At 46.0% G+C, this 10,681-nt stretch overlaps 1 protein-coding gene across 1 annotated transcript; it reads right to left on the bottom strand.

The window, feature by feature from the left end:
* Nucleotides 1-7,472: 7,472 nt before the first annotated feature.
* LOC127360060 (uncharacterized) lies at nucleotides 7,473-10,183 on the bottom strand. Its single transcript, XM_051394314.1, has 4 exons — nucleotides 10,153-10,183; nucleotides 9,623-9,704; nucleotides 9,217-9,387; nucleotides 7,473-8,476 (listed from the first exon to the last, which is right to left on the bottom strand). Exons 1-4 carry the CDS (start codon nucleotides 10,181-10,183, stop codon nucleotides 7,873-7,875), a joined length of 888 nt encoding a protein of 295 aa, XP_051250274.1. The 3' UTR covers nucleotides 7,473-7,872.
* Nucleotides 10,184-10,681: the final 498 nt, after the last annotated feature.

Below are 10,681 nucleotides of genomic sequence, written 5' to 3'. Positions count from 1 at the left end.
CAAATGGTTAGGGTTAGGATAAGCCAAGGTAGGGGTTATAATCCTAATAACTGAAATAGGTTAAGATAATTAAGCTGATAGTGAAGAAGGTACTGATTGACTTTGGGAAAGTGTATCTAAGCAGAAGGTCATGGAATGATGGTCAGGTGGAGTTGGGATGGACAAAAGAAAATGAGATAATAAAACACTAAGGGAAAAAGGAAAACATGATGATGGAAATAGAGGATAGATAATCTTCAAATTAAATAATAAGAGATATGATTATATCTAATATGTGTACATAAATGATACAATAAAAAGAAAATAACCAAAGTAGGTGTAAACAGAGCAGACGGAGAAGCACGAGAGACCACACACCCCCGGCTCTGGCAAGGTTAGGTTCGGAGTGAGTGAAGTTTGAAGCCCAGATGGGGCTCTGGTGCACTGGCCTGGGGGCGTGCGGTCCGTCGTGCTGACCCCGCCTCCCTGGAAATGAAATACAACTTGTGTAGAACCAAAATTAAACAAATGACACTCATTGTGTTATGGAGGTATAACGGAATGAATAAAAACAACAGAAGAGAACAATAACCAAAATATAAATGGTGTTCATACTGTGTTTTAAAGCCAACACAGGTGCAGCTCAGGAGGAATGCATAAAATATGGCAATGAGTCTCAATTCATGATTAGTGACAGTTAAATGATAGAGACAGCCAAATAATTGCATTTTAAAGGAATCCAGACTAGAAAATCATAAAACACAGACAGACATAAAGCAGAAACAATAAACTTGTATTGAAGGTTTATTAAAATTTTAATTAAATATGATGTTCCGTAATATGTTCTTTATTTTCAGGTCTGGTGTGCTGGTCCGGAGTCTTGTGGAATACAAGAAGGGTTTCCTCCGCTCTCCTCCTATCTTAGGGATTCAAGTGAGGTAAGTTGTTGTTATTTTGAATTTTGTTGGTGGAATTGTGGTTAATTATTGTGGTAGTAGTATACCATCGAATTCGGCCTTCCCAGTGTTGTTAGAAATGTGTAAGGTTTTTACTTAGTGTTATGGTTTATGGTGCCGAGGGAAGTATGTGTCGATGTATATTTAACCTTAATAAAGTGTGTGTATAATGTGTTGTGAATTAACTTTGTTTTTATTATGTGTGTGCTCCTATACCGATAGTGATATGTCTGTTATGGGTGCATTTGGGAAGGCCGAGTGAGCTTTTTTGACCATGAATCTGAGTTGCAGAATTTTCTCAGATTTCCCGGAACTGATGGGGGGAGGTGCCCGTCAAGCTGCTGGCCCGGGTGCCAACCCCGCAGCTTGTTGCTGTCAGGGGGACGGTGGCAGACCGGGTCAGAGGCTGCAGCGGGGCCCGCGCCCCTAACGGGAGGATCGCCCGGCTCGGCGCGCGCTCCCGATCGCTGTATAAGAGACTGTGAGGGGAAATCAGAGTTAGAATGTGGGTCTGTCATGTTGACTTTGTGACCTTGTTTTCTCATCATTTTAATCCCCTGGTTTTTCACAGACTCTCTAGCTATGTATGGAGCCGCCACCGAGCCAGCGAGAGCGCCCTCCCGGTTCTGATGGACCGGGGGCGCGGGCACCAAGATGTTATATTGGCCATCCGCCTCCACCTCCGAGCCCAGGTCTGCCACAGAGCAGGTGGAAATTTCACTGCTGCTGCGGGGCTGGAGGTCCTGTTTTGGTTTATTGTTATTTTGAGGAAATGTGATGTTATCCCCAGGCCAGCAGCCATCTATGGGAGCAGTCAGCGTCCTCTGGGGGCAGCGCCTGTGGGGAGAGGTGGGGAATGAGGAGCTCCCCGTGGCCAGAGTTGTGTGTGCAGACTGTAAAGGAAAACGGTTAGGTGGGGATGAAGAGGGGTTAGACTCAGGTAAATGAAGGGAGGTGGAAAAACCCTCATCTGAGTTGGAAAAAAGGAGAGGAGAAGGAGGGGGGGGGCAGGAAGCGGAGGCTGCAGGAAAAAGCAGGTTGTAAGTTTCGGGGATTGTGTAATCTTGTAATCTGTCCCCATAGCGTCTTTTGGCCCAATTAGTGGCTGCTGTGAACGCTAGCTTATTTCCTGGAGTGCTGGTGAGGTGTGTTATGATGTTTGTGTAGTGTTTTAATAAAATTTCCATATTGTTTCTCATCCAATTGTGTGTGTTTTCCTCTATCATTTTTGATGTTTCTAGTGTGGGTGAAGATGGTTTGATGAATGCAGCTGTTTTGTCTGTTATGTGCATCATGCCCCATGGAAATTCACCCGCTGAATGTGCCTGTTCTATGTTGTCCTTGTGATGTACAGCCTGAATAAGCTTGAAGTGTTGTTTTGCAATTAATCTGGTGACAGTATCTAATGCTTGTCTGGGTGGCCTGTGTGTGTTGTTGTTTGTACCGTGTGTGTTTCTGGGTCCGCTCCCTGCCCCGTGCTGTGCAGCTGTGGGTCTGTCTGCTCCCCCCCGACCACGCTCGTGTCGGGGCCCGCCGACCCTCACCAAGTTGACACCCGAGTGTGTGGCACCCACCTGTATTGGTCCTGCTCCGTGTTGCGGCTGCGGTCTCCGTTGCTCCTCGTGGCGATCAGCGTGTGTGAGTTTCCTGGAAAACATGACTCAGCAAAAAAGAGGAGCCGACGGAGACGGAGGAGGGAGAATGCGCTCCGGCAGGTGGGTGGTGACTCGGGTGTAACGTTAAAACTTAACTTTTAATAATTTAAATTTAAAAAGTCCAAGTAGGGTTTGTGACTTTAATTAAATAAAGCTAGTTAAAAGGTTGAAGTCGGCGAGCGTTCCGACAAAGCGGGTACCCCTGACGTTTCGCGCCTGTCTGGCGCTTCTTCAGAGGGGTATGGAGGGAGGAAGCAGGCTACGGTGTGAGAGGGTGGCTTATATAAGGAGAATGCTCTCTCCGTCTAATCAGCCACCCTCTCACTGCCGGTTGGCCCACAGCTGCGGGGCCGCCCAGGTGGAGTTTGGGCCTATGGGAGAGGGAAGTGTGGGGAGGGCAAAAGAGGCTATAGGTGAAAAGAAAAGGGGGAGGAGTCAAGGTGGGGGTACAGTATGTGGATTGGAGGAGCAACACAGGTTAAAGGTGAACTTTGTATGTGAGTGATCCTGAATGGTGCCCCCAGAGGAACATACAGGTTTGTGTTAGACTGTTCCCCCCAGTGAGCTATGCAATTGCATTTGAATATGATCAATAAGGGTTATTATAAGGAGGAGAGCGGAGGGAAGGACTACTTCCCGAGCTGCACCTGTGGAGGAAAATAATAAAATAAAAATAAATAAAGAAATTAGAACTCCTTGTTTAGGGTTAGGATATATATGACTGTATAGGGATGAAGGAATTAATATTCAGGGGTCCAAATGGTTAGGGTTAGGATAAGCCAAGGTAGGGGTTATAATCCTAATAACTGAAATAGGTTAAGATAATTAAGCTGATAGTGAAGAAGGTACTGATTGACTTTGGGAAAGTGTATCTAAGCAGAAGGTCATGGAATGATGGTCAGGTGGAGTTGGGATGGACAAAAGAAAATGAGATAATAAAACACTAAGGGAAAAAGAAAACATGATGATGGAAATAGAGGATAGGTAATCTTCAAATTAAATAATAAGAGATATGATTATATCTAATATGTGTACTAAATGATACAATAAGAAAAAAGAAAATAACCAAAGTAGGTGTAAACAGAGCAGACGGAGAAGCACGAGAGACCACACACCCCCGGCTCTGGCAAGGTTAGGTTCGGAGTGAGTGAAGTTTGAAGCCCAGATGGGGCTCTGGTGCACTGGCCTGGGGGCGTGCGGTCCGTCGTGCTGACCCCGCCTCCCTGGAAATGAAATACAACTTATGTAGAACCAAAATTAAACAAATGACACTCATTGTGTTATGGAGGTATAACGGAATGAATAAAAACAACAGAAGAGAACAATAACCAAAATATAAATGGTGTTCATACTGTGTTCTAAAGCCAACACAGGTGCAGCTCAGGAGGAATGCATAAAATATGGCAATGAGTCTCAATTCATGATTAGTGACAGTTAAATGATAGAGACAGCCAAAAAAATTGCATTTTAAAAGGAAACCAGACTAGAAAATCATACAACACAAATAGACTTAAAACAGAAACAATAAACTTGTATTGAGGTTTGATAAAGTTTTAATTAAATATGATGTTCCATAATATGTTCTTTATTTTCAGGTCTGGTGTGCTGATCCGGAGGTTTGTAGAATACAAGACGAGTTCCCTCCGCTCTCCTCCTATCTTAGGGATTCAAGTGAGGTAAGTTGTTGTTATTTTGAATTTTGTTGGTGGAATTGTGGTTAATTATTGTGGTAGTAGTATACCATCGAATTCGGCCTTCCCAGTGTTGTTAGAAATGTGTAAGGTTTTTACTTAGTGTTATGGTTTATGGTGCCGAGGGAAGTATGTGTCGATGTATATTTAACCTTAATAAAGTGTGTGTATAATGTGTTGTGAATTAACTTTGTTTTTATTATGTGTGTGCTCCTATACCGATAGTGATATGTCTGTTATGGGTGCATTTGGGAAGGCCGAGTGAGCTTTTTTGACCATGAATCTGAGTTGCAGAATTTTCTCAGATTTCCCGGAACTGATGGGGGGGAGGTGCCCGTCAAGCTGCTGGCCCGGGTGCCAGCCCCGCAGCTTGTTGCTGTCAGGGGGACGGTGGCAGACCGGGTCAGAGGCTGCAGCGGGGCCCGCGCCCCTAACGGGAGGATCGCCCGGCTCGGCGCGCGCTCCCGATCGCTGTATAAGAGACTGTGAGGGGAAATCAGAGTTAGAATGTGGGTCTGTCATGTTGACTTTGTGACCTTGTTTTCTCATCATTTTAATCCCCTGGTTTTTCACAGACTCTCTAGCTATGTATGGAGCCGCCACCGAGCCAGCGAGAGCGCCCTCCCGGTTCTGATGGACCGGGGGCGCGGGCACCAAGATGTTATATTGGCCATCCGCCTCCACCTCCGAGCCCAGGTCTGCCACAGAGCAGGTGGAAATTTCACTGCTGCTGCGGGGCTGGAGGTCCTGTTTTGGTTTATTGTTATTTTGAGGAAATGTGATGTTATCCCCAGGCCAGCAGCCATCTATGGGAGCAGTCAGCGTCCTCTGGGGGCAGCGCCTGTGGGGAGAGGTGGGGAATGAGGAGCTCCCCGTGGCCAGAGTTGTGTGTGCAGACTGTAAAGGAAAACGGTTAGGTGGGGATGAAGAGGGGTTAGACTCAGGTGAGTGATGGGAGGTGGAAAAACCCTCTTCTGAGTTGGGGGAAAGGAGAGGAGAAGGAGAAGGAGGGGGGGGGGGGGAAGCGGAGGCTGAAGGAAAAAGCAGGTTGTAAGTTTCGGGGATTGTGTAATCTTGTAATCTGTCCCCATAGCGTCTTTTGGCCCAATTAGTGGCTGCTGTGAACGCTAGCTTATTTCCTGGAGTGCTGGTGAGGTGTGTTATGATGTTTGCGTAGTGTTTTAATAAAATTTCCATATTGTTTCTCATCCAGATGTCTGTGTTGTCTTCTATCATTTTTGAGGTTTCTAATGTGGGTGAAGATGGTTTAATGAATGCAGCTGTTTTGTCTGTTATGTGCATCATACCCCATGGAAATTCACCCGCTGAATGTGCCTGTTCTATATTGTCCTTGTGATGTACAGCCTGAATGAGCTTGAAGTGATGTTTTGCAAGTGATCTGGTGACGGTGTCTAATGCTTGTCTGGGTGGCCTGTGTGTGTTGTTGTTTGTACCGTGTGTGTTTCTGGGTCCGCTACCTGCCCCGTGTTGTGCAGCTGTGGGTCTGTCTGCTCCCCCCGACCACGCCCGTGTCGGGGCCCACCGACCCTCACCAAGTTAACACCCGAGTGTGTGGCACCCACCTGTGATGGTCCTGCTCCGTGTTGCGGCTGCGGTCTCCGTTGCTCCTCGTGGCGATCAGCGTGTGTGAGTTTCCTGGAAAACATGACTCAGCAAAAAAGAGGAGCCGACGGAGACGGAGGAGGGAGAGTGCGCTCCGGCAGGTGGGTGGTGGCTCGGGTGTAACGTTAAAACTTAACTTTTAATAATTTAAATTTAAAAAGTCCAAATAGGGTTGGTGAATTTAATTAAATAAAGCTAGTTAAAAGGTTGAGGTCGGCGAGCGATCCGACAGAGCGGGTACCCCTGACGTTTCGCGCCTGTCTGGCGCTTCTTCAGAGGGGTATGGAGGGAGGAAGCAGACTACGGTGTGAGAGGGTGGCTTATATAAGGAGAATACTCTCTCCGTCTAATCAGCCACCCTCTCACTGCCGGTTGGCCCACAGCTGCGGGGCCGCCCAGGTGGAGTTTGGGCCTATGGGAGAGGGAAGTTTGGGGAAGGCAAAAAAAGGCTATAGGTGGAAAGAAAAGGGGGAGGAGTCAAGATGGGGGTACAGTATGTGGATTGGAGGAGCGACACAGGTTAAAGGTGAACTTTGTATGTGAGTGATCCTGAATGGTGCCCCCAGAGGAACATACAGGTTTGTGTTAGACTGTTCCCCCCAGTGAGCTATGCAATTGCATTTGAATATGATCAATAAGGGTTATTATAAGGAGGAGAGCGGAGGGAAGGACTACTTCCCGAGCTGCACCTGTGGAGGAAAATAATAAAATAAAAATAAATAAAGAAATTAGAACTCCTTGTTTAGGGTTAGGATATATATGACTGTATAGGGATGAAGGAATTAATATTCAGGGGTCCAAATGGTTAGGGTTAGGATAAGCCAAGGTAGGGGTTATAATCCTAATAACTGAAATAGGTTAAGATAATTAAGCTGATAGTGAAGAAGGTACTGATTGACTTTGGGAAAGTGTATCTAAGCAGAAGGTCATGGAATGATGGTCAGGTGGAGTTGGGATGGACAAAAGAAAATGAGATAATAAAACACTAAGGGAAAAAGAAAACATGATGATGGAAATAGATAGGTAATCTTCAAATTAAATAATAAGAGATATGATTATATCTAATATGTGTACTAAATGATACAATAAGAAAAAAGAAAATAACCAAACTAGGTGTAAACAGAGCAGACGGAGAAGCAAGAGAGACCACACACCCCCGGCTCTGGCAAGGTTAGGTTCGGAGTGAGTGAAGTTTGAAGCCCAGATGGGGCTCTGGTGCACTGGCCTGGGGGCGTGCGGTCCGTCGTACTGACCCCGCCTCCCTGGAAATGAAATACAACTTGTGTAGAACCAAAATTAAACAAATGACACTCATTGTGTTATGGAGGTATAACGGAATGAATAAAAACAACAGAAAAGAACAATAACCAAAATATAAATGGTGTTCATACTGTGTTTTAAAGCCAACACAGGTGCAGCTCAGGAGGAATGCATAAAATATGGCAATGAGTCTCAATTCATGGTTAGTGACAGTTAAATAATAGAGACAGCCAAAAAATTGCATTTTAAAAGGAAACCAGACTAGAAAATCATAAAACACAGACAGACTTAAAGCAGAAACAATAAACTTGTATTGAGGTTTGATAAAGTTTTAATTAAATATGATGTTCCATAATATGTTCTTTATTTTCAGGTCTGGTGTGCTGATCCGGAGGTTTGTAGAATACAAGACGAGTTCCCTCCGCTCTCCTCCTATCTTAGGGATTCAAGTGAGGTAAGTTGTTGTTATTTTGAATTTTGTTGGTGGGATTGTGGTTAATTATTGTGGTAGTAGTATACCATCGAATTCGGCCTTCCCAGTGTTGTTAGAAAATGTGTAAGGTTTTTACTTAGTGTTATGGTTTATGGTGCCGAGGTAAGTATGTGTCGATGTATATTTAACCTTAATAAAGTGTGTGTATTATGTGTTGTGAATTAACTTTATGTTTTTATTATGTGTGTGCTCCTGTACCGATAGTGATATGTCTGTTATGGGTGCATTTGGGAAGGCCGAGTGAGCTTTTTTGGCCATGAATCTGAGTTGCAGAATTTTCTCAGATTTCCCGGAACTGATGGGGGGAGGTGCCCGTCAAGCTGCTGGCCCGGGTGCCAGCCCCGCAGCTTGTTGCTGTCAGGGGGACGGTGGCAGACCGGGTCAGAGGCTGCAGCGGGGCCCGCGCCCCTAACGGGAGGATCGCCCGGCTCGGCGCGCGCTCCCGATCGCTGTATAAGAGACTGTGAGGGGAAATCAGAGTTAGAATGTGGGTCTGTCATGTTGACTTTGTGACCTTGTTTTCTCATCATTTTAATTCCCTGGTTTTTCACAGACTCTCTAGCTATGTATGGAGCCGCCACCGAGCCAGCGAGAGCGCCCTCCCGGTTCTGATGGACCGGGGGCGCGGGCACCAAGATGTTATATTGGCCATCCGCCTCCACCTCCGAGCCCAGGTCTGCCACAGAGCAGGTGGAAATTTCACTGCTGCTGCGGGGCTGGAGGTCCTGTTTTGGTTTATTGTTATTTTGAGGAAATGTGATGTTATCCCCAGGCCAGCAGCCATCTGCGGGAGCAGTCAGCGTCCTCTGGGGGCAGCGCCTGTGGGGAGAGGTGGGGAATGAGGAGCTCCCCGTGGCCAGAGTTGTGTGTGCAGACTGTAAAGGAAAACGGTTAGGTGGGGATGAAGAGGGGTTAGACTCAGGTAAATGAAGGTAGGTGGAAAAACCCTCTTCTGAGTTGGGGGAAAGGAGAGGAGAAGGAGAAGGAGGGGGGGCAGGAAGCGGAGGCTGAAGGAAAAAGCAAGTTGTGAGTTTCGGGGATTGTGTATTCTTGTAATTTATCCCCATAGCGTCTTTTTGCCCAATTAGTGGCTGCTGTGAACGCTAGCTTATTTCCTGGAGTGCTGGTGAGGTGTGTTATGATGTTTGCGTAGTGTTTTAATAAAATTTCCATATTGTTTTTCATCCAAATGTGTGTGTTTTCCTCTATCATTTTTGATGTTTCTAGTGTGGGTGAAGATGGTTTGATGAATGCAGCTGTTTTGTCTGTTATGTGCATCATGCCCCATGGAAATTCACCCGCTGAATGTGCCTGTTCTATGTTGTCCTTGTGATGTACAGCCTGAATGAGCTTGAAGTGTTGTTTTGCAAGTGATCTGGTGACGGTGTCTAATGCTTGTCTGGGTGGCCTGTGTGTGTTGTTGTTTGTACCGTGTGAGTTTCTGGGTCCGCTACCTGCCCCGTGTTGTGCAGCTGTGGGTCTGTCTGCTCCCCCCGACCACGCCCGTGTCGGGGCCCACCGACCCTCACCAAGTTAACACCCGAGTGTGTGGCACCCACCTGTGATGGTCCTGCTCCGTGTTGCGGCTGCGGTCTCCGTTGCTCCTCGTGGCGATCAGCGTGTGTGAGTTTCCTGGAAAACATGACTCAGCAAAAAAGAGGAGCCGACGGAGACGGAGGAGGGAGAGTGCGCTCCGGCAGGTGGGTGGTGGCTCGGGTGTAACGTTAAAACTTAACTTTTAATAATTTAAATTTAAAAAGTCCAAATAGGGTTGGTGAATTTAATTAAATAAAGCTAGTTAAAAGGTTGAGGTCGGCGAGCGATCCGACAGAGCGGGTACCCCTGACGTTTCGCGCCTGTCTGGCGCTTCTTCAGAGGGGTATGGAGGGAGGAAGCAGGCTACGGTGTGAGAGGGTGGCTTATATAAGGAGAATACTCTCTCCGTCTAATCAGCCACCCTCTCACTGCCGGTTGGCCCACAGCTGCGGGGCCGCCCAGGTGGAGTTTGGGCCTATGGGAGAGGGAAGTGTGGGGAGGGCAAAAAAGGCTATAGGTGAAAAGAAAAGGGGGAGGAGTCAAGGTGGGGGTACAGTATGTGGATTGGAGGAGCGACACAGGTTAAAGGTGAACTTTGTATGTGAGTGATCCTGAATGGTGCCCCCAGAGGAACATACAGGTTTGTGTTAGACTGTTCCCCCCAGTGAGCTATGCAATTGCATTAGAAATGATCAATAAGGGTTATTATAAGGAGGAGAGCGGAGGGAAGTACGGCCTCCCGAGCTACACCTGTGGAGGAAAATAATATAATAAAAATAAATAAAGAAATAAAACTCCTTGTTTAGGGTTAGGATATATGTGACTAATAGTGATGAAGGAATTATTATTCCAGGGTTCAATATGGTTAGGGTTAGGATAAGCCAAGGTAGGGGTTATAATCCTAATAACTGAGAAGGGTTAAAATAAATAATCTGATAGTGAAAATGGTAATGATTGACCTTGGGAGAGTGTATCTAAGCAGAAGGTCATAGAGTGATGGTCAGGTGGAGTTGGGATGAACAAATGAAATTGAGATAATAAAATACTAAGGGAGAAAGAAATCATGATGATGGAAATAGAGGATAGATAATCTTAAAATTAAATAATAAGAGATATGATTATATCTAATATGTGTAAATAAATGATACAATAAAAAGAAAATAACCAAACTAGGTGTAAACAGAGCAGACGGAGAAGCATGAGAGACCACACACCCCCGGCTCTGGCAAGGTTAGGTTCGGAGTGGGTGAAGTTTGAAGCCCAGATTGGGCTCTGGTGCACTGGCCTGGGGGCGTGCGGTCCGTCGTACTGACCCCGCCTCCCTGGAAATGAAATACAACTTGTGTAGAAACAAAATTAAGCAAATGACACTACTTGTGTTGTGGAGGTAAAAGCGGAATGAATAAAACAACAGAAAAGAACAATAACCAAAATATAAATGGTGTTCATACTGTGTTTTAAAGCCAACACAGGTGCAGCTCAGGAGGA

Source organism: Dicentrarchus labrax, unplaced genomic scaffold (genome assembly GCF_905237075.1).
Source record: "Dicentrarchus labrax unplaced genomic scaffold, dlabrax2021, whole genome shotgun sequence".
In the NCBI taxonomy this organism is placed as follows: domain Eukaryota; kingdom Metazoa; phylum Chordata; class Actinopteri; family Moronidae; genus Dicentrarchus; species Dicentrarchus labrax.
Note: the sequence above shows the minus strand (reverse complement) of the source record. Positions and strands in the feature narration are given on the sequence as shown.